Here is a 24,476-nt window from a genome sequence, read left to right as displayed (position 1 = left end):
CAACAGCCTGCAGCCGCTACTTATATAGATTCTAATTCTCTCTCCTTAAACCTCTATTCATCATTCATGTTTGATATTTCATGCCTAAGCGTTCTCTCTTATGCCTTTACTTTGAAGCTACACATAATTGCAAATTATTGTCTTCCTTAAAATTTATACACCTCATGTTTGCATATCTTACGTATGTATTCACGTGAATTCATATTGAATTATGTTTGTATAGGATAAAATTGGGGTTCCACCATAAAATCAATTGGTAATATGGGGAGTAGCCCAAGACCATATAAACACATAGCAAACCTTGTCTCTCACTGATGTGGAACAACTCTCAACACGCCCTTGCACATGTGGTGAATTTTCAAGCCTACATGTGGACAACAATTGGGTGACGTAGAGCGCGTGTGGCCGTTTGGCTTCACATGAGGATAACCTGGCTCTAATACCATAATGAAATTGGGGTTCCACCATAAAACCAATTGACAATATGGAGAGTAACCTAAGACCATATAAGCACATAGCAAATCTTGTACCTCACCGATGTGGGACAACTCCCAACAATATCATATTTCATCAATCCTAAAACTAGCATCGGTCAATTTTATACCTTCAGAGTCCCACTTGAAGAATTTGTGATGAACCACCCATGCCGAAGCACAAGAGCTTCTGTCCAACTAGGAGACCAATTATAACGCGGCACGTATCAACATCAGAATAAACTAGGTGACCAAAGCAACCTCACACTTTGCATTGTTCCAAAATCAACTTGATTTTTTACATCAACTTGATTTTTTACATCAACAAATTATATATGTACATATGCGAGATTCCGTGCATGTTGATTTTATAGGAGTTATGTTTATAGTAGTTGCGAGAGACGTTGACTGTAAAAGAGTATTTGCCAGTTCTTGTTCTATGAACGAGGGTATAACTAGTTCACAATGGAATCATAAGCCAACATCGTTAGAAATCTCCAAGAACTCTAATTTCTTAAATTAGTGAGTAGTTGTTTTCATACTCTCGGTTTAATTTGACAGTTAAGTGCACCAAGTTTAGTGCAGTGACACAAAGAATCGGAAGTGTCAAAACCGTTACTCAAAACTCGTTACTTCACTTCCATTTAGTGCATATGTTTTAGTTCGAAGTATTTTTTGGGGTTGACACATTCGAATGCAGAAAAGCTACAACAACAATCAAGTCTTAACTCACTAAGTGAGGTTGCTGTATAGATCCTAGATCGTCATCATGCTTAGTTTTGTATCAAGTCTTCTATTAGCTTCAAGTACTCCATATATTTTCTTAAAACCTCTTTTCAAGTATTCCTAGGTATTCGTTCACTCCTTTTGTCTTGATCCCGTCTCGCAAAATCGTATTTTTTAACCGAAACATATATACGTCTTTAATTTACGTTTCTAAATCATCTTAACCAATTTTATATCATTTTATCTTCAAAATATACTCCTTAACTGGTATTGATAAGAAAAAAAAGAAACCTTGATATACAGTCCAAGGTATGGAAACTGACCTTCCAACCACTTAAAAAGCTTCAAGTATCCAAAAGCAATGATCTTCCATTTCGGCCTTCGAGTGAATGGAAAGCAAAGGAAAAGGCCATCATGTATGATGAATAATATGCCTGCCGTCATTTTTTCATTAATTGGCTTCCAATTTACTCTTTAATTATCAGTAGCTTGTGATCATTTGACAACATATAGGAATAGCATAACTACTTATAAATCGAGAGAGATTTTTCAATATGTCGAAAACACGGTCAAATACATCAACTACCATGATATAAGTGGTTGGATTTTTTTATTAAGTATCCAAACACTTGTATTATGACACTTTGTGCATCGAATTGTATTTCAGGCACACTAGTAACAACATTTTAAAATAATTTAAACTTTTTTATTTTTCAACATTGAAATGAAATTACAACGAGGATCCTATAAACGGATCCTAATTTTGAGTATGTCAAAGTTTAACCTAGACGACAATAAAGAAGAAAATTAATAAACGAAATACGTATGGTCATATGAATATCCTACGAAAGCTTATCTATCTACAACTATATTTTGTTCTCGATAAACATGCATATAGAGACTCATTATATTTGGAATTATGAATACTGTTTTTTTCCAACTTTTATATATTGTATTGATTGATTGATTGATTGATTGCTGCTTTATGATTTTGATCGTATCAAAATACATACATGCTTATTGTTTTAATATATTCAACAGGAGTACAGATCCTTTTCAGATTTAAAAAAATTGAGTCTAAGGATCAAATGATCTGTATCGTTGAAATTTGATCTAAAAATTACAAACAGAGAGCTTCTCTAAAGTTATAATAATTGTAATTGTTGAATCAAATTTTAACAGTTCGGATCATTTGATTCTTAGGTTCAGTGTTTGTAAATCCATAAAGGATTTGTACTCATTCAACGGCACCAAATAGTATAAAGCTAATTATCATCTTCTTCATGTTAATTAAGCGATTACGGGACCTCGACAGCCAGAAATAATCTTGACCACGAATTATCCTCAGGCATTTAACAAGAATACAAAAACTAATAAATCACTTGGTCCCCTTTTTAAATTGTAAAAAATTGCCACCAATAATTAAATACTGCATATATATATATATATATATATATATATATAATTTGCATTAATCTTCTGGCGAGGGGCTGGAAAACGTGATTCCAACGGCGAGCGACGAAGACTTGCGGTCAATAGTCTACATAAGACGCTTTTTGACGTTTTAACATTGTCTTTAGAGGTCACAAACAGCCTTTAAGTTTATGGGAGCTTTAATGAAAAGGGCTTAGATCAAGATTATTTTAACAAAAAATCATCCTATAGTTTTCTTTAATCAAAAGTATCTCAAAATTAACCATAAAGACAGAGGCCACCAATTTTACATGGGCTGAATTACAGAGCCCAACAGAAACAAAAATAAGTTTCCAAAATTACCTCAACAAGGAGGCGCAGGTCTGAAACTTGTTTGTTCTCATGAAGGAGAAAACTCACGTCAACTCCAAGTAGAGCGTCGATCAACGTTTCGTTTTCTGGGTTTTTCTTCCTTCATTCTCGATGCATATATCAGTTTTTGAATTTCCTTGTCCAAATTAGATTCAGATTTGAAGAATAACCAGACTTTGAGAAGAAAAAAAAATCCCAAATTATTGAATCCAATCTCCAAAAGTACGATTAAAAAGAAACGAACAAGAAAAGAGCTGTGCAATTGAATCAAGGAGGAGGACACTCAAACTGAATCCATTTTCCATGGAACAGGAAAAAACATAAAATTCCAATTCCTTGCACCCATTTCTCCATAAAACTAGAAAAAAAAATATATCTCTACCTGTGATAGAACCACCTTCCCCAATTACAAAATCTAGAAAAGAAAAAGAAAATAGAAAAAGTAGACGAGAAAGAGAGAGAAAAGTGACTTCAACTATGGCGTTCAACTTTCATAACACTGTTAATGTTAAACATTTCTAGGAAATAGTATGATTTTTTTGCCACTTTTTTTAGAAAACAATGCGACCCGTCATGTTTTGAATCTGTAACTGTTTCTAGAAAAACTAATATTATCTCTGCAAAAACTAACACTGTCTCCAGAAAAACCTAACACTATCTCAGGAAAAACTAACAGTCTTTGGAAAAATTAACACTGTCTTTGGAAAAACTAACACCGTCTCTGGAAACAGTGGCTTAGATTCCATAAACAATGTTACTTAAAATCCAGAAACAATTTATTTTTATAGTCCAGAGACAATGACCCGTCGTTGTTATTGAATAACATGCATATCTCAAATTTATTTTCTGGAGAAACAAACGATGAACTCCACTTATGAAGAAAATTGAAAAACATTACCTCAAATCCACTATGAATAATAACGACAATCACATTTCAACGAAATAATACAAAACATAAATTAAATAGTATGAGGATCTATATTTTTGTTTCAAAGAAAAAGAAGAATGTCTGCAAAACAACGATGAACTCCATTAACGATGAAAATCTGGAACTCAACCTAAAAAAATTAGGGATAAAATCGACAAATCATAATTTATTATAGTTGGGCAATTTTTAGTTGTATTGCTTTAATATGGGCCTTGTACTAATCATTAAACAAAACTTATAACATGGTGTTTTATTAAAACTAAAACTTTTTAAACCATTTTCATTAGTTTTCCTTAAGTTTATTAGGTGCTTGAGTAATTTTTTAATTTCCCTTTTTAATTTCTTTTGCAGCTAGGGTTTTCCCAATGACTTTATATTCAACTGTTAGGGCTGTATTCAGTCTACTTTCATCGTATTATCAATTTAAACGAGAACTTTACTTAATTCTCTGAATTTTCATAATTCTATATTAAAGGAGAATCGTTCGTGAATCCTTAACAGAATACTTTTGTTTGTGTCATATTCGTACTATTATCCTCGGTATGTATTTCAGACTGTCCAAAGGAATCAACAAAGTTGGATGTAAGAAATAGAACAGATAAGATTTCATCCAAATGAGAATGTCCTTTTTATTTGTTTGGTCGAAAACCAAGTGACAATCTAATCACGGCCAATTGACACCGACGTGGTCACGTGCACGTTATGTTTGTATATGATCTTCTTAACTGCATGCGGGTGCCACTTTCTTCATATAATTAAGGTTCTTTTATTAATGATTACTCGGAGAGTAAAGTAGGCTTCAGCTGGGACAGCTTGCATTCTGATCAACTGCTCTACCGTGTTTGTCCCGTAACATAATATCTAGAGATGTTTTTTCAATTGGAATGTAATAACTAGAGCTTAGAGATTTATCAATAGTGGTATATATGCATCTTTGTAAGTTGATACGGTGCTAATAATCGTTTCTTATGCAATTCAAATCTTTAAAAAAATTTCATTTAAGGATCATCTCTGTAAAAGTTGATCAAAATAAAAAATTGATTGTTGTCATAACCAATTTACCATGTATTGAAAATATTGTGTTGGTTCATCGTATGATCATAGTAAGATAACCAGTCGCTTTTGATTTGAATGAATTATTCTAAAGATGGTTTTTACTGATAGTTTAAAAACAGATCGTGAAATACATTTTGAAGTGGGTCTAGACTAGTGAACGTCAAATTATCTTACAAACAAAACAGACACATAATAAGTTCTTTTACAAAAATATTCTCATCATTGGAAAAAACTAACTATATATATATTTTAAAGGGTTAAGTACGAATAACTACCCAATTTAAGTCATAAATTTGCATAACTAAACTGCGTCGATTTGAAAATTCAAAGATCCATATACAACTTGAGAGTAAAACCCGTTTTAATAATTGTCCACATCATTGCCACTTAGTACTATGGTCTAATGATATTCCTCTTCACTTGTAAGTGAGAAGTCTTAGGTTTGATTCTTACCGAAGGCGAATTTGAATCACATTATTGCTAGCCAATTGTGAGGATAAGCCCACCCCTCTCCCTTAGTGTAGATAATATCGTTTGTTCAAAAAAATAAAAAATGATTGTCCACATCGTCACTTAACACTAGTGAGCCTAACAAATGTCTATTTTTAAAAACGTTAGATAGTTATTTACAACGTTTTAAAAGGAGTCAATTTGGGGAATTAGAGCTCCAAAGACGACAATTAGAAGAGACCAACTCTAGTGTTTGTCCACCTCGTCAATTAATGCTAGAAATATCATCACTTACCGTTAGTAATTAAAGTCATCACCTAAAGCAGATGACCTTACAAATGTCTAGTTTTTAAAATATTAAGTAATTATTTGAAATGTTTTAAAAAATTACGACAAATTTGAAATCACACCTAAAGATTAGGTACGTATCTAGACTTAATCCTATTTTAAAAGTACAAAAAATAAAGATCTCACTTATAAGGGTGTGCCTAAAACTTCAACTTCATAATGTAAATCAAGCAGCGTTTGAAATATCCTGGATATGCTCGATTTTTCGAAGGAAATATCCAAAAATTCAGGGAACGATATGGAAAGAGGGGGTGAAGTCTAAACTTCACCCCATATCCACTATATTTCCGAAAATCAGTCAATATTCTCGATATTTTAAATATTTTCAAGAAATATCTAGTGTTTGTAGACAATTTGCAAAAAGTTTGCACGAAATATCCATGAGCCTATGCATTCTTTATTTTTTAATTTCTTTCTTTATGGTATTAGTTTACTTCAATAAAACTTGTGCAGCTTTCATGACGAAAATTTCAATTCAGTTATGTATAATTTATTATTTCTAGTGAAATGCTTTATTTTATTACTTGTCATTCTAAGGAAGTTTTTCTTCTCACATATCACATACTTATTGTTTACACAGTATCTAATCATTAATTCTTGATTCATACATCTGTTGTGGCTTAATATGACATTCTCTAAAAAATAATTTTAAATTTCCATGTTTTTGAGCAAATTTCTATCATTTCCATCGAAGATAATCGATATCAATATCGACATATGATATATCCATTGATATTTCCATAAATTTGCTTATTGATATTTCCACCGATACCGATATTTTAAACACTAAAATCAAGTTAAAGATTTAATCATTGAAATCATATAAATTCATAAAATCATGTAGTTTAAATTGTTTTCTTTATGCACATGAAATTAATTTTTGCATAAAAAGAAAAAGAAGTTGCACTGCAGCTATATACTTGTTAATATCCATCTGGATCCATGGCTGGCATCAAAATATCCTCAAGCCACAAGACAAAGTTCAAAGTCACGAGGTTCTGTACCGAATGTCCATATACATGCACATCTAGCTCAAGCAAAAAGCATTTGGAACTTATACAATTACACATATGGTTAATACTCAGTTATTCAATCTGTAATGTACGTGTAAATTAATACAACATCAACAAAGCTTTATTTTATCAAATGGGATCAGTTGTATGAATTCTAGAATGTCACTACGCTCGATTTTGCACCAAATTTTTCGTTATCTCCAAATACTGCATATATTTTCTTAAAGTACGCGTAAACTAATCAAATAAATTTAACAGAAACCAAATTGCCTGCCTCACTCGATAATACTTAGTTGTTTCTTTTAGGAATTATAAGGAGTAAGTAGACTCCACGCGTAGATGGATAATGCAAATGTGGGGATGCCTACAAATGGTTGATTATATAATTGCCGCTCGATGATTGCAACTAATATTCTTTTACAAAAAAATTGGTCCAATATTATAGTGCACTGCACTTTTTAGCTTGTAGCATGGAGCCATATTGGAGGAGAAAATGCTTTGAAACCAACTGTTGCTCACCAATGAGAATTGTGCTGAATAATTTACGAATGGGATATCGAACAATTGACAAAGTTAAATGTGAATTACATTGAGTTGTTTCATTTTTAATTACATTGAAGCCAACCGAAATTTTATTAAGAAGGATCAAGAACGTAGAGTGCACATTCATGTCAAACATAATCAAGAACCCACACACATTAACAAAACACTACGATTTCACAATTAAAAACTCATTAAAGATACGATACAATTTCTTAACCATAGAGGACTCACGTCCAATCAACATGAAAAATAACACCCACAAAAATTATACCACGCAACCTATGAAACTACCTACAGGTACCACGAGGTACCCTTTGAGGATCTTCCAATCACTGGCAAAGAAGCATTGCTGAGTTGCCTCTAACAAACTTAGAGCTTCCTCATCAAAGTATTTTCTCATGCACACAAATTACAAGAAACACAAAAATCACCCCTCATTCTTGGACGACAGATGCCGCTCAAAGTTTTTCACAGCTGCCCTATTATGCATGTGATAATTAAGAAGCAGGTTGAGGTACAATATCAGTGTAATTAATAGTAGGTGGTTTGCGGGTCTCTCTACTCTAAAGAGAGAATGTGGTTGATAGTGGGCTGTTAGCGAGTCTCTCTAAGCCCTAAACCCTTGGTCTCTTCAGACTCACTAGACAAATTCTCTCTTTTACATCATAGGATTTTTCATTGCTCACATATATATGTTTCTAGAAGGAATGTTGTTGATGACCAATTAGCCAATTTAGAGCTATACTCTCTCCTCTACAGTCAAATTTTTGTGGGTTCGGAGCTTACAAGTCTGTCCCACCTTCTCTACGTGTGGTTTTATAATTATTTGTTTATATTTGGTGTTTTGCAAGTTCTTACATATTCGTTGGGCTTTGTGATATAGCAATATGTTTACACTATATATAAAGAATAAATTAGTATCAAACTCGTCACTCACAAGATCACTTACAAGTAAAGAAAAATATCATCACCATAACATAATCCTAAAATTCTTAAAAAGACCCTAAAACGTCCTATTCGATGGATGAAAAGATTGAGAGGCAGCACATTGAGTATTGTGATTTGAAGGGCTGTATCAAGTGCATGACTTACCTTCCTAGGGTTGGCTTGGGTTAGTATAAAGCCGAAATATGATGAACGGGAGAATCTCTCTCACCGGCCGGTTCACGTGAGTGTATGTTACCGAGTATGCCAAAACCGACCCCATTGGCCAATTCTCAATCCCAAACAACGAGCTCAAATTAACCTGCAGCACTACTTTATACAACGTAAGCATCAAACCATATGTCCTATTATCCTCCTACTAGTCCTATCCTATGACTTTCTCTCTCTCTCTCTCTCGCATATTCACATGCATGCATGGGATATATGCTATACAGTATACACTCCCAAAACGCAGAAGCAGAAGACCCAATCCCGAACAGATAGAAAAGGGGAAATCCTTCACGGACTCGTATAAACCCGCCCTACCAAGTCCCAAATAGTAAATACCAGCCTAGCCAGCACCAAAACATGGCACTAGATTCTCTCAAATGGCAAATTTTGCTTCCTGCCACTGCCAGCATGTCATGCACCATTCCATTTAATGGAAGCTGCTATTAGTCCTCCCAATTGCCCTTCACGGGCTGCTAAAAAACAACGTGGTTTTATTTACTTGTACTTTCCTTTTCTTCCCATTGCTTACCTACTTTCTAAATTCTAATTATTTAAAATAACCCACAATATATTCTTTTTATTATATCATTATATATACACACACACACATGTGTGTGTAACAACCTGCTAGAACGAACCCATAAGCCCATGAGGTATTGGGCATAGGAGGCATAAAAGGCATAGGCGTGGAGGAAATGCATTAAGGCAACAATAACAACCCTTTTGCTTCTTTAGGAACTTGTTTAAAGAAGCCACCCCATCCCTCCTTTCACAATTACAAACAATGGCTTCCTCTATCATTTGGTTCTCTGTTTTCCTCTGCTCCTTTTTGTTTCAATACTTGTTATTCTTTTCGCCAAATTTTAAGGGCGTTTTAGGCCAATCGTCGCCGGTTTTTGCTTGCGATGTCGCTAGCAACGCAACCCTATCGAGCTTCGCCTTCTGCGACACGTCCTTGGGGGTCGATGCGAGAGTGGCGGACTTGGTGAAGAGGCTGACATTGCCGGAGAAAATCGGGTTTTTGGTGAACAATGCAGGGAGTGTGAGCAGGCTTGGAATTCCCAAATACGAGTGGTGGTCGGAAGCATTACACGGCGTCTCATACGTCGGCCCCGGCACCAAGTTTTCGAGTCTCGTTCCCGGAGCTACCAGCTTCCCTCAGGTCATCCTCACTGCCGCTTCTTTCAATACTTCTCTCTTTGAAGCCATTGGCAGGGTAAGCACGCAAATGACACTACTTAATAACTTCATCTCTTTCACCTTCATTCTGTCAAATTATTTAATAACTTCCATCTCTTTCACCTTCATTCTGTCAAATTATATTCGTGCCATGCAAAACATTGCTAATTATTTGCATCATTTTTCGTTTGCTTTGGATATAATTTTCATTCAAATTTGATGCACACGGTTATTGGTGGCTAAAAAATAACTAATTAGCAATTTTCCGGCACTTGATCAAAGTTCAATCGATTAATCATGAATTTTGTTTTACGTCTTGAATCTTTCACTGCCATTTGTGTCACTGTCATCCTCACCATCATCCATAATCATTACTAATTAGATTAGTGTATTTATTAGTTTGTCTCTTGTTATGGTTGAGTGGATGCGTCTAAACTAAATGTCAAATTGCTTAAACCCGCTAATAAATTGTGACAGAAATATGTACGTAATGTTGTACACATACTTTGTATCCGAAAAATGCTTTTACAGCTGTTGAACAAAGAAGCATCCGTCGGTGGTTTTCCTTTTATATAATGAAATAGGAGAAAAATTGTTAGTGGTAGGGCTGCCCGATAACAGCATCCGTAGGTACCTTTCACAAACATAAGTACTCTCTCTTTGTTTCGGTTCACCCAATTAGATACCGGTCGCACTTGGCGTAAGAGGTTTCCTAGTCAAGTAGTCAAATATCGCACCAAATTTTTTCTGTTGAAAAAGAATCTGCGATTGGACCGTAGTTGGAGATTAGTTGTTAGAGATTAGTTCCAAATTGAACAAAAATTGAGGAGGTTAGTTTGATAAATATCATCTGCTTTTACTGCTTCATGAACATGAGAGATTTGACCTTGATTTTGGGAGTTAGTCCTTGGAAAATAATAGTAGTTGCCGAGTTGGTGAGAAAGTTTGATTTTTGCGGTCACAGGTTCCCCAAGTAAGTATACTTTTTAAGGGAATCCAGCTTGCAGATGAAGAAAACGTACTACAAGGGGGTTGAATGGATGATACTGGTACTGGTCGACTGCCTGTGAACATGGATTACTTACTGCATATATAACTTATCACATCTTTTAAAGGGAAAGCGTTCCCCAAAAAATAATAAAACAAAATTAAAAAATTATATCATGTTTTGGACAGTAAACGAGCGGACAAATGATGAACATAATTTAATGAAAAACAAGCTCAATCATTAAGAGAATATATATATATATATATACACGCATTTTTTTGTTACAATATAAATATACACATACTTTTTTGTATACTAATTACTTTGTATAATACATAATGATAAAGTAGATTATTCGGATGCATAGATCCAAATTTGAGCAAAGTATGTGTGTGTGTGTGTGTGTATTATATAATATATTGAAATAATTGCACATTGACCATTTTGTTTGAATGTGTCACACTTTTTTACTTTTTTGACACAAGGAATTGTCTGGTTGCATTTGGTTCCATTATACAGATGTTTTTCTAATATCCATGAGTTTGGTCGGTGTATGAAATGATCAACTCATTTACTGGTATTGTAAAAATTGAGGGATAGCATCCATAGGATCGAGTTCTTTGAAGGTAACCATAAACCAGATCACTAACCCTAAGCTCTAAAGTGAAAATTCTGTACTTAAAACCCTTCAACCCTTCTTAGTAAGGATCTCATTCAACTATCACAAAAATAGGACGATGGTACCATCGTAGAGATTATATATTTACTGTATATTGACCATCATATTACTGAAAAAAAAAGAAAAAAAAAAGAAAAAAAAAAGAGGGTAAAAGGGGAAATGTAAAAGAGGTCTTACATGGTATATACATCATTCATACGGTGATCATATACCTATTCTGTTTTTACTATCGCAAAAGAGATCCCTACTAAGAAGATGATATACGTATATATATGTACATGGTAAGTCACTTGAACTTTAATGCATAGAATGATAAACTTGATATATGCTAATATGATTAATTTTGTATTCGTGCAATTACCAATGCCATACATACATGTTACCTAAACAGATGTTTTCTGCACGGTCAGGTGGTTTCGACGGAGGCCAGAGCAATGTACAATGTGGGATTGGCAGGACTGACATTTTGGTCACCAAATATTAACATATTTCGAGACCCCAGATGGGGAAGAGGCCAGGAGACTCCGGGTGAAGACCCGGTGCTCTCGAGTAAATACGGATCCGGATATGTTCGAGGCCTTCAACAAACCGACGATGGTGACAAGAATAAGCTTAAGGTTGCTGCATGCTGCAAACATTATACAGCCTACGATGTAGACAATTGGAAAGGGGTTGACAGATACCATTTTAATGCAGTGGTAAAAAAACCGAATTTTCTCAACTTTTTTGAGTGTCGATTCTAATGTACTTGATTTAATTTGCACAAAGTTTTCGTCTCGCTAGTTGATCTTGTGTTGCTTGAGATTGTTAGGTAACGAAACAAGATCTGGACGACACATTTCAACCGCCATTCAAAAGTTGTGTTATCGATGGCAATGTCGCGAGTGTCATGTGTTCTTACAACCAGGTTAATGGGATACCAACCTGTGCAGACCCCGACCTTCTTGCTGGAGTTATCCGAGGCGAATGGAAACTAAATGGGTACGTATTATTTCCGTTGTATGATTGTCAATGTTACTGTGGATGGTTGAGAATATATAGGTGTTGAAGTTGAAGTTGCATAAGTAACATTGGATTGGATTGGGTACTGGTGCAGATACATTGTTACGGATTGTGATTCAATAGATGTGTACTACAAGCAGCAACACTACACAAAAACACCAGAGGAAGCTGCAGCTAAGGCTATATTGGCAGGGTTGGATCTCAACTGCGGATCTTTCCTCGGACAATACACGCCAGGTGCTGTCCAAGCAGGACTTGTGAAGGAGGCCGACATTGACAGGGCCATCTCCAACAATTTTGCTACTTTGATGCGTCTAGGCTTCTTTGATGGTGATCCCAGGGACAAACCCTATGGAAAGCTTGGCCCAAAAGATGTGTGTACCTCAGAGAACCAGGAGCTAGCCCGTGAAACCGCCAGGCAAGGGATAGTACTTCTAAAAAACAGTCCGGGATCACTGCCTCTGTCTCCCACGGCCATCAAATCCTTGGCGGTCATTGGTCCCAATGCCAATGTCCAAAAGACAATGATCGGAAACTACGAAGGTACCTATACGTACACAATACATGATAAATTGAACTAATTTTCTAGTTTGTATCAAACGAAACTACAACTACATTGCCTTTAAGTTATTGTTCTGAATTACAATTTTGCAGGCACGCCGTGCAAGTACACAACTATTCTGCAAGGCCTAAGTGCCTCAGTTACAACGAATTATGTTCCCGGCTGCGCCAATGTGGCTTGTGGTACTGCACAGGTAGATGATGCTACCAAGATAGCAGCCTCAGCAGATGCAACTATACTTGTCATGGGTGCAGATCAATCGATTGAGAGAGAGAGTCTTGACAGGATTGACCTGCTTCTTCCGGGACAGCAAACACTCCTCGTAACAGAAGTTGCAAAGGCAGCAAAAGGCCCAGTAATCCTTGTCATAATGTCTGGAGGAGGGTTCGACATTACATTTGCCAAAAACGATACTAAAATTACAAGCATACTTTGGGTTGGTTACCCCGGCGAAGCTGGTGGAGCTGCGGTAGCTGATGTAGTTTTTGGTCAATATAATCCAAGTAAGCTAGCTAATTATAGTCCTTATTTTCTTAATATTTCAAAATTTGCACTGCTCATATATAGTTATATAATTATATATCCTAATCGTAACTAGCTAAATGACATATATGATATTAATTGTTGCAGGCGGGAGACTACCTATGACATGGTATCCACAATCTTATGTAGACAAGGTTCCAATGACAAACATGAACATGAGACCGGATCCTTCGAACGGTTACCCTGGCCGGACTTACAGATTTTACACTGGTGAAACCGTTTACTCCTTTGGAGATGGACTAGGCTACTCTGCCTTCAATCACAAACTAGTTCGAGCGCCTAAGCTGGTATCGATTCCCTTAGAAGAGGGTCATGTATGTCACTCGTCAAGCTGCAAGTCACTTGACGTTGTGGAAGAAAGATGCGAAAACCTAGCTTTTGATATACATTTGGGGGTGAAGAACATGGGAAGGATGAGTGGAGGTCATACGGTGATGTTGTTTTCGAGTCCTCCGGCAGTGCACAAGTCGCCGCAGAAGCACTTGTTGGGTTTTGAGAAGGTGTTCGTGAGTGCTCGGAGAGAAGCATTGGTTAAGTTCAACGTGGATGTTTGCAAGCACCTGAGTGTGGTCGATGAGCTTGGAAACAGAAAGGTTGCTTTGGGAGAGCATGTGCTTCATGTGGGAAGCTTGAAACACTCTTTCAGCGTTAGGATTTGATACAAGTTTTCAACTCCTCTCTGCTGCTGTAATTCTTTTCAGTGTCTTCTCAATCATTTTCCGTGAGGAGAGATAGAGATAGCGGAATGGAAAATTTTGAGCAATGAATAAGTTGGGAGAGTTGTCAAAATTCTCTCAAACCCTGTTCAAAATCAAAGAATTACTAATTTGAAAAATGAAATCAAGTATTGGGTTTATCTTCAATTATTTTTCTTGGCCTTGCAATATTTCTTTGGATAAGAACAAATTCGCAAAAAAAAATTAGAGTTCCGCTACAATGCTACGTATTATTAAATGTAGAGCAGTTAATACATTAGATCCCAGCCAATGTCACAAGGCCTGTCACTTAAAGTTGGGCTTGCTACTCAAATAGGATCTTGCTTTTGATATTTTAATTTAGATTGTGGTTTGGTTGGTGTGTGGGGATAAGGGGGATCTAACAAGATCATCACACATCACTTAACTAGGCTTAGGTCAAATAACCAATAGTTTTAGGCCTCTTTTGGTATGAGGATTGAATTGGGAATGAGACTTCTCTAACTTAAAGGAGATGTTGAGTGGAGAAATGAAAACATTATGTCTAATTAAAGGGTAGAATATGGATTACTCATGAAGAAAATTTATTTGTCTCAATCCTTTCCAAAATCGTAAGATTAAAAGGCATGAGTTCCTTTCATGCATAAGCCTTTTCTAATCCCATGTAAATGAAAAATCATTCAGGTTTACCTTCAATATGCCTTGAAATAAGGAAATTATCTATTACGGTCTAGCTTTACATACCAAACGAGCTCTTACTGTCCTTTTATTTATTTTCTCTACACTTTACAGAGAACTATTTTAATGAGATACATATTAAATTTAACTTGTGAAAAGTCATTCATTTATTCCATCCTTAAAATTAGATTTTTGGGCTAATTACATTTTACACTCTTAATGAATTTCTACTTTATTAAATTTTATGGATCAGGGATTAGTTGCATGTTATAAGTACTTGAACTTGTGTACGTAGTGTCTGTATATGTGACTAAATCTAGAATTCGATACTTGCCTCTAAGATTTGAGTATGAAGCTTGGTGGTGGCATATGAAACCCTAGTGCTTATTGCTTATCTTTCCTTGTTTATTTAGTTTCGATTTTGTTCTTGTTGCCTTGTTAATTTTCAAAATTCATTTGCTAACTTTTCCATGTTCGTCACTCGACTATGTTGATGATTCTTACCGTCTATTGTCATGTTATTAATTTCTTACGTTTTATTTATTTATTTATTTATCTTTGTGTCTTTAATCGATTAGTATTAAGTTGTAATCATGATGTAGAATAAAATTGGTGCTTTAGATGAGGAAAAATTAAAAGAAGGAAGCAACTTTTAATCAAGAAAAGTGATTGGAGAATTGGTAATTTATGGATTAAAAAGTTATTTGCTGCTAGCATATTCGGAAGTAAGTGTTTTGAACTTTTCAGGTTGTTCAGATTAACGTACCTTTTGTTTGGCTTGTCAGTTTTGGTACCATTATATATGGATTCGAAGAAAACGACGAGATCTACAAGTCTTGTGTTAGACAACAAGCCTAGTCAGAATTTGGCTGAATTTCAGTTTGACTAGCCTAAAACAAGATTTTAATATTTTAACATCTTTTTGGATATCTTGTTATTTGTTTATTTATTTTTTCTATCTGGTGCTAGGGTTTGTTAAGATTATTAAACAACTTTTAGAGTTGTATTTTGTTCATCTTATCATATTATTAATCAAAATTTGAAAGTTTTTCTCGATTCTATGGTGTTTGAAAAATCTATTCAAAGATAACCATTCGTACTTTCTTTTATCTATAACTTCCGTAGCGTTGCATCAATCCCTGAAGTAACAACCTATATTTACATAAACTATAATATAATGTGATTCATGCAGTTACAAGCTATTCAATTTAAATTTTAGTTAGCCTATTTAGGGTGTCCTAAAGCGACACAAGATTACCCAAGAAAATATAAAACTTAGATCTACCATATGTCAATATACTTACTATTAATGAGATGTCACTCGATCCTATGAATGCATGCTAACATATAATAAACCTGATTTTGTGGTCATTTCTGATTAATCAAAGGTGTTGGTTGGGAACAGAAAATGACAAGGAAACATCCAACCTGATGAACAACCCAGGTAAGGTTAAGTTGCTAATGGTAAGGTTAAGTTGCTAATCATGATTAGCATAGAAAACAAACTAGTGAATGAAATGATCAAGTTGTCTTATGTCGAAAGTCAACAGATCCGTATCAACCAATGAACTTGTTTTTCTGATAAAGAAAAGAAGAAATAATACTAATTCTAATAATGTGACACGGAGCTATGCAATGTTTGCTTCAAGAACTTAGTGATCGTTTGATAATCATTTTATTTTCAATTTTTACTTTTTTGAAAACTTAGTATTGAAATATTGTTTGGTAACTATTTAAAAAAAAAAAAAACTAAAACCAAAATATGAAAAATTAGTGCCAAATTTTAAAAACTCCGTGCCAAAGTTGTTGTTACTAAATAAGATTTTAGTTTTCAAAAAAAGTGAAAAGATCCCTACTAATACTCATTTTAATCTGAGATCATTTAGTCATGTAAATGTATCAATTGAATCAACGTTGTATGTACCAAATAGCTATTAATAATGAGCAGTTGATTTATCTGATACATTTGGATAACTTAACAATCTCGAACTCGAAAGATTTTTTGTAAGGACGATATTTAAATGAAGATTAAAAAGTTGAGCGGCTTCCAATTATAAATTTTCTAGGATGAAGTTACATTATTTTCAAGTGTGAAAATGAGCCCATACCCCAAATGGGAAATTCAAGCATTATCCATACATAAACATTAAAAGAGAAATTTACACATGTCCTTGTATTACTAGCACGAGAAGTTATTGTAGAAGTGTACCCACGCAATGCAAATTATTTTTACACAACACTAATACACCGTTAATATGGCGTCTAATAGTAATAAAATAAAAACGCATGAATTTTTAACTACATAACCTTATTTTGCTAACATATGAAGTCACGTGACGGTCTATTTGTGACATTTGAGTTTTCGTTAATAATAAGCCAAGACAACATAAGCACAACCACACAAAGCACAGAGTGTCACACGTGCCCTAAATGCTGCACACTTTCCAATGAAACCAACGTAGTTGGGATCGAATCAGCATAGGGAACTGAACTATTATGGGAAGTGCTGGCCAATAGGATGACGACGCGTGTGAATGTTGTTAGATTCCACGAATTGCAGTTGAGGACGTCTGCAGCAAACTGGCAATGAAGCCACCAGAAAACGCTCAATTAAATCTCATTCGTTTAACCAAATCGAGGGACAATTTTGTCAAAATACATTTACAGAGTGGAACCTATGGACGATTGTTGTGATTAGAATTAAAGTATTTGTGTGATTAGCCATTCAGTACTACAATTTGATGATTCTTTTTTTTCACTTAGAAATAAAAGGTCTTATGTTCAAATCTCTGGATGACGAATTCGATATCAAGCTAGGCTGTCCATTTTGTGACATTTAGTGTAAAAATGTCAATATACTAAAAAAAGTATTTGTGTGATTATATAAATTCAAATATACTGTATTTAAGTTTTTTATATAATCGATAAGATATTAGACTTTCTTACTTGTATGAGAAGTAAGTTCATTATGTTTACGATAAAGTATTTCCCCTATAACTCTCTTTTCTCTCTATGCCATAACACTCCACTCTCTCATTAGATTATTTTGTTACAAACTCGTTCACAATTTTCATCATTGCAATTGATGTCACTTCTAAGACATGAATTCAAGTTTTGATTTGTTTTCAGACTTGATTGCATGAAACATTTACCACGAGGCATGCCGCCAAGCTGAGCCAAGAAGCCAAGCCGCTCCAGTCCAAATCCTAAGTTGAAATGATGCCGCGTCATTCCTTCCGCAAACCTGGACTACTGCCTGAGCTTGCCTCCTATTGATCTAGCCGTCACCTTCACCATTAAGTCACACACTCCCATAATCCATTATATTTTTGTAAAATTTGCTCTTTTCATTTATATTATGATACTTACTGTAGTATTATACACTAGACGAAAAAAATCTCTCCAACTTTAGTAGGAACAGCGACATGGTTTTGCCCAAAACTACTGGCGAAAAGCCACACTACTTGGTTGTGGGCGAGGGGCGAGGGCAATGTTGACTTTTCAGGAGCCCTCGTTTTCAAGGAAAAGTATATGGGTCGTCCCAATCGGGCAATTAGGAAGCGCCACGCTCCCGAGTCCCGACGGTTGTGACCCTAAAGGCTATTTCTGGTATTTCACCAAGTAAATAAAATTACAAAATAAATTAAAATATAGGAAATGAAGAAAAATACAGAACTGGAGAGCCGTCTGAATAAATAAATAAATAAAATAAAATAATAGTGCCGACACTATTTGAAAATACCTAATTGCAATTGGCACTCTGGTTGTTTCATATTTTATTTTTTTAGTTGGAAGAAAAATTGGGATGCATCTTCTCCCGCAGCTGCCCAGATGCGCCATTTCTCTCCAAATTTCCTTTGAATTTGTCACCAAGGTAATTACATCTGCCTCCTACTGCTGAATTGCTCATGTATTTCTTCATCTCCCTGCGTTTCTTTCAATTTTTTTCACTGTAGAAAATTGGGTTTTGGTTTTGAGTAATTGATGGATGATCATATAGTTACCATCTGTTTTGTTTATTTGATGGTTTGGGAGATTATGGAGTTAATTTCTGTGTGTTTGACTTAATGGGTATTTTTCTAAATTAATTTTTGTTGTAGATCTTTTAATTTGTGTTAAGGATTTGCTAGTTTGTACGTCTAGTTTTGTGAAGGAAGGAGAGTAATAAATCTGAATTAGGTAAGATATTTGGATGTTGAAATTATATTATGGATGTTGACTAAGATATTGAATGGAAGTGATTTCAAACAAGTAACAACTAGAGCCGGGAATTCAATTTAAAGAATTCAACTCGATCGGAATAGAGCCTGGAAAGTTTGAATGAAATGTACTAAAAGAAATATATTGCATCTAGAATTGATACTCGCTAGGCATAGTATTTGGAGCTAAAGGATGACTTGGCCCAAAACCAAATGCAGTAGCGTTCTAGGATTCATACAACCGAACTCACTTAGTGGGATAAGGCTTTGTTGTTGTTATCGTTGTTTGTTGCTGTTGCTGGAATTGGTGCTCGCTAACATGAGAAATTGGAGAAATACCAACGATTAATATGATACCAAATAAGTATCAGTTAAGAGTTATTAGAATTGAATTGAAGTCAATGTTTAGTTGTTCCAAAGGATGAATTCATAGTACAGATAAAAATTGAATAGAACTTGTATCCGTATGAAAATTTAATTATGTTTGAGGTTGCGTAACCACTGAGTATGGGGATTGTGTCTCTGGAGTGACAACGAGTAGGTACTGAGAAGATGCTCTGATTTTGTCGAAATCCTATGGTTGCCAGGGAACTCTAGAAAAACCTTGATCTGCTACTTGTTTAGTTTAAACTTTGGTGTTTTGGGTTTAAGATTATTGACATTGAGTTATTTTTCTGTTCTTTTTTGAAGGTTGCTGTCTTTCCTTAGGCAAATCAAAACAAACCCGATACAGTTGTCAGGGCTTGGAAGTGCTTTGTTCTTGTCAAACTCTGTTGCATCATGGCGAAAAATTTAACAACAGTTAACTCATCTATGCTTTATAAGTATTGGGTTATAAATGTCAAATTTATGTTATTGAGTTGTGCGATCTCCTGTTGCTGCTGCACCTTTGGATCATGGGTTCAGGGTTACAAGTTGTGAGTTTATATCGGGAATTTAGTTTCTTATTTTTTGGAAAATTTATTTGTATTGGCATTTTAGATTGGATGTTTCCAAATTTTTTATACTTAGTTTGCTGGTTTGCAGAAAACTTTTGTCGTTCAAATTCTTTCCAAGCTCAATGCATTTTCCAATTTTGAGTTTCTCCAAATTTTTCATTCTTTTGGCTAATACATGGAAAACTAGATACTGTTTGTCAAATTCTGCACTTCAGTTAGATTCATATTCTCTTGCTTCTACTTATTATCCTGTCACATATTATCAGAGTGTGTCATATTGGATTTTCTGAAAACTTTGTTTCTTCCTCTTGAATTGACGTTGGCCATAACCTATAATATTTTCCTTTGTTTTTTTTTTTCTTTTAGAACTAAATTCCTGCAGTGGATTTGCATGACATTGTTTTATCTTTCCAGTTTATATCATTACCATCAGTTGGGTTTATTCATTAATTCAGTTGTGTTTTCTGTTTCCTCTTACTTCAGGGTTAATGAAGCTAAATGATTTTACAGCAGGGAGCACAACAAGCTCCAACGATCTCTGCACGCCAATATTAACTATTCTTATAAAGGGGTTCTATCCAAGGAACGTAGTCAGATTTTTTCAAAGTGAGATTTTATTGATTGGGGTGCTGGGGGTTGCGCATTAGCTTCTACTTCATTTATTTCCATTGTGTCGACTTGGTAATTGTATGTGGTAAAGAGTGATCTGTTACTCGTGTCTCTTAGCGCCCAGTTTTGAGAAAATGGATTTGAACAAGAAGAGTATACTATTTTCTCATGATGGTCAGTTCACAAAAAATGACCACTTTGGTGATACTGCTCTATGCTTGAATAGCCCTGGCTCCGGTGGAAGCAACACACCCAGGTATAGGTGTAGACAAAGCAATTTTAGGGTCAACTGTTCCAGTGCTCCCGATGACGGCTGTAAGTTGGTACTTGGATTGGGCCCAACACCGAGTGCATACTGCGATGATTATTACAATTTTGGACCCCCAAAGAATGGAGGATCAACCACTGCATTATCTCAGGGATTTGCTTCTGACGGTGATTCAATCCTTCAACTTGGTCTTTCTGGTGGGACTCTTGAAGCTTCAACCGTGCTTGATTTTTCAATTTCGGGAGAGACTGATGTTAATATTACTCGTGTATCTTCTGAAGATAATCAACTGCCAATTCCACTTGTTGATGAGGGTTCTACGTCGTCCAGGAAATCAGGTGGTTATATGCCATCACTTCTTTTTGCTCCTAGGAGTGACAGTGTCAATCTTTCTCTGCACAGTAAAGAACTTTTAAACCTCAGGGACAAATGCCAGCTAACTGAGCTAAGGCATGAACCTTCTGTTACAACAGATTACTCAACAGAATCAATATCCGAGCAGACAACTACAGGGACATCTTCAGACAACCGAATTAGCAGTCTAAAAAAATGCAAATTTTTTGGCTGTAGAAAGGGAGCACGAGGGGCATCAGGTCTTTGTATTGGTCATGGGGGCGGACAGAGATGCCAAAAACCTGGGTGCAAGAACGGTGCTGAGAGCCGAACGGCGTACTGCAAGGCACATGGTGGAGGGAAGAGGTGTCAACACTTGGGGTGCACTAAAAGTGCTGAGGGGAAAACAGAGTACTGCATAGCTCATGGTGGTGGCAAAAGATGTGGCTATCCAGGTGGATGTACCAAGGCTGCACGAGGAAAATCAGGGCTTTGTATCAGACATGGGGGAGGGAAAAGGTGTAAGGTGGATGGCTGCCCTCGTAGTGCTGAAGGACAGGCTGGTTTGTGCATCTCGCATGGAGGTGGTCGCCGTTGCCAGCACGAGGCATGTGCAAAGGGGGCACAAGGGAGCACTATGTACTGCAAGGCACATGGTGGTGGAAAGCGTTGCATATTTCAAGGGTGCACCAAGGGTGCCGAAGGAAGCACACCACTCTGCAAGGGACATGGTGGGGGGAAGCGCTGTCTCTTTGATGGTGGTGGGATTTGCCCTAAGAGTGTACATGGAGGCACTAATTTCTGTGTTGCTCATGGCGGCGGAAAGAGGTGTTCTGTGCCAGGCTGCACAAGAAGTGCCCGTGGCCGCACTGATTGTTGTGTTAGGCATGGTGGAGGTAAGCGTTGTAAGTTTGATAACTGTGGAAAAAGTGCTCAAGGGAGCACAGACTTCTGCAAGGCCCATGGTGGGGGAAAGCGATGCACTTGGGGAGAGGGTAAATGTGAAAAATTCGCCAGGGGCAAGAGTGGTTTATGTGCCGCTCATAGCAGTATGGTTCAGGACGGGGGGATAGATAAGGCAGGTCTCATTGGACCAGGACTTTTCCATGGGCTTGTATCTGCGGCTTCAACTGCAGGGAGCAGCTTTGACAACAATCATTCTTCTTCAGGAACCAGTGCCATTTCTGACAGCATGGATTCGCTGGAAAAGCCTGAAAAAACACATCTCATACCATCACAGGTATTGGTTCCTCTATCGATGAAGTCTTCATCATCCTATTCACATTTCTCGAGTTCTGAGAAGCCTGAGGAGGGGAGAGATGGGTATGGTGTTGGTGTTGGCAGTTGTAGCGGGATAAAGAGCTTGGAGTTCAAAATCCCGGAAGGGAGAGTCCATGGAGGACCTCTCATGTCTCTATTTGGTGGAGATCTGAAAAATGCTATCGATGGTGTTTGAGTGGTAATTTTGTGTCTTAATGTCTAGATTTATTGGGACATTTTGGTGGATTTGTATATAGCTTTGCCTCCTGTTCAAAGACTTGTATATAATTTGTGTGTTTTACTGTAATGCTATGGATATTTGTTCTGGTTTGTTGTTATTCTGATGAGTGTTTAGATTAGTGTGGTGCATGTTTTAAATCTGTAGGCTTAAAACTCAGCTCAGTTTCTTTTCTTTCTTTATCCCGAGCTGACATACAATAACTGAAAGTCTTGTTTGGTGTCGAAGATTGAATTGGATTGGATTGAAGGAAAGAAGTAGATGCAATGTGATGTTGAAGGAAATAAGTTGATGCAACTTTCAATTTTGTATGGATTAGTTGCAAGGGAAGCTTTTTGGTTCCAATTTTGCCTGTTTTGTGGGGATTGAGAGGGAGGAGTCTTCTATTTATGACTAATTCATCTTTTAATTTCAACTTCACAAAATTTGAAAGTTGAAATTAATATCTTCATCTAGCTATACGTCAATCTAGTGAGTTATCTAATCCAATCCATTTCTAGACACCAAACGAGATATGTTGGAACCAAATTCGTGCACAACCGTTGGTATACGAACAATTGCTGGAATCCCATTAACATCAAAGAATAGGGGGATATTTTGGGTGGTGTGCTTGGATCCCGGGAATGATTGCCTACATATCTCCACGTTGAAGAGGAAGAATCAAATCACGTGTGGTTCCATGTATGAGCATGTAGAGATGCGTTGAATATGACGTGTGTTATCTCGATATATGAGATTTGTGTTAGATTAGCTATTTGATCCCCCTTTTGAGCCCTAGAGCGACGTATTTATAGTGTTCAATGAGAGTCCTTACAATGATGGAAATCCGCAACTCCATGCACTTCCCCGCAACTCCTTGCATTCGTCCTACAAGTAGCACAATTGAATTCCACAATACTCTTATGGACAGAAATTTCTGATCAAAATTATTATTACCACAGCAACAAACCGATCTGTGTATTTCCAGAATTGCGAATGACAAAATATTTATAGCTCAAATGTTGGTCACGACGAAAAGTTAACAGTATGCAATATCCAGACGAGCCTGGATGTTGCTAACAAACAATTACCTTCAAGTTGTAAAGGTTACGGAGAATTTGTTAGACGAAGCCTGGCGTCATTTTTCACTCTCGCAAAAGTCTCCGGTAGCTTGCTTTCGGAGTTTTCAGGCTGCTTCAAGAACTCCCCCACTAAACTCCTCCTTAAGTAGACAAGCTTCATATTCTCGGGAACTATGGATGCAAAACAACTTCTCTGGACGCGAGGACTCGCTTCCTTTTCAATAGACGCGATACCTGAGCTCACTTTTCGCTTCTTGCTTGCTGTCATTGTATCTTTCTTCTTGTCTTCCAGTTCACTATCATTTTCATCCGACATAACCAAGTTCTCGGTCATATGTTCCTCCGAAAGACCATAGATTTTTATCCTAATCAAATATGATCGTCTCCACATCAAACTGCGACAATTTTTTCGTTGTATCTGTACCAATTGATTGGAGGAACTCGATGAGAGCTTTGGATGCCCATCCGATATATTCTTGTGCCCTTCTTTCTCCCATCGGTCTCTGAAATTCTGTGTCCGAAGTGTCACTGTTAGATATAAGGTCACTAGCTTCTTCAGTCTCGCCAACTCTTGCTGAATCAAACCTGCATGTTTTATTTTCTCCCCTCTTTAACAGTAAATCTGCAGAATCTTTGAAGTCTATATTTTCCTTTACGATTTCCCAATGTTCTTTAAGTAGGCATTCAAATGTATCTCGATCCTCCAAGTTTATTTTTCTTGAAATTCAACAACCATACAACCGAAAAACAAAACATAGCTAATTAAA

At 36.3% G+C, this 24,476-nt stretch overlaps 2 protein-coding genes, 1 long non-coding RNA gene and 1 pseudogene across 5 annotated transcripts; 2 read left to right on the top strand and 2 right to left on the bottom strand.

Annotated features, from left to right (window-relative positions):
* The first annotated feature begins 8,474 nt into the window (after positions 1–8,474).
* LOC137718074 (beta-xylosidase/alpha-L-arabinofuranosidase 1) lies at positions 8,475–14,293 on the top strand. Its single transcript, XM_068457586.2, has 6 exons — positions 8,475–9,693; positions 11,734–12,021; positions 12,135–12,304; positions 12,420–12,868; positions 12,980–13,390; positions 13,518–14,293. The coding sequence occupies exons 1-6, from the start codon at positions 9,262–9,264 to the stop codon at positions 14,087–14,089; spliced, it is 2,322 nt and encodes a 773-aa protein (XP_068313687.2). The 5' UTR covers positions 8,475–9,261; the 3' UTR covers positions 14,090–14,293.
* On the bottom strand, positions 9,090–11,467 carry LOC148694588 (uncharacterized). The gene is made up of 2 exons (XR_015965334.1): positions 9,780–11,467; positions 9,090–9,737 (listed from the first exon to the last, which is right to left on the bottom strand). It is a non-coding gene; the product is annotated as an uncharacterized LOC148694588 (long non-coding RNA).
* Positions 14,294–18,188: 3,895 nt separating the features above from the next.
* LOC137717907 (uncharacterized) lies at positions 18,189–22,748 on the top strand. 3 transcript variants are annotated; one of them, XM_068457412.2, is made up of 3 exons: positions 18,189–18,677; positions 19,693–19,803; positions 20,424–22,748. In XM_068457412.2, the coding sequence occupies exon 3, from the start codon at positions 20,684–20,686 to the stop codon at positions 22,604–22,606; it is 1,923 nt and encodes a 640-aa protein (XP_068313513.1). In that variant the 5' UTR covers positions 18,189–18,677; positions 19,693–19,803; positions 20,424–20,683; the 3' UTR covers positions 22,607–22,748. The 3 variants fall into 3 exon arrangements, with proteins under 3 accessions (XP_068313513.1, XP_068313512.1, XP_068313514.1); XM_068457411.2 differs by having other exon boundaries at positions 18,471–18,677; positions 19,693–19,919; XM_068457413.2 differs by lacking the exon at positions 19,693–19,803 and having other exon boundaries at positions 18,481–18,677.
* A 905-nt stretch (positions 22,749–23,653) lies between these two features.
* LOC137717202 (uncharacterized protein At5g08430-like) lies at positions 23,654–24,428 on the bottom strand (annotated as a pseudogene).
* Positions 24,429–24,476: the final 48 nt, after the last annotated feature.

This window comes from Pyrus communis, chromosome 8 (genome assembly GCF_041283825.1).
Source record: "Pyrus communis isolate YQ-2024b chromosome 8, ASM4128382v1, whole genome shotgun sequence".
Classification (NCBI taxonomy): domain Eukaryota; kingdom Viridiplantae; phylum Streptophyta; class Magnoliopsida; order Rosales; family Rosaceae; genus Pyrus; species Pyrus communis.
This window is presented reverse-complemented; position numbering and strand designations above follow the sequence as displayed.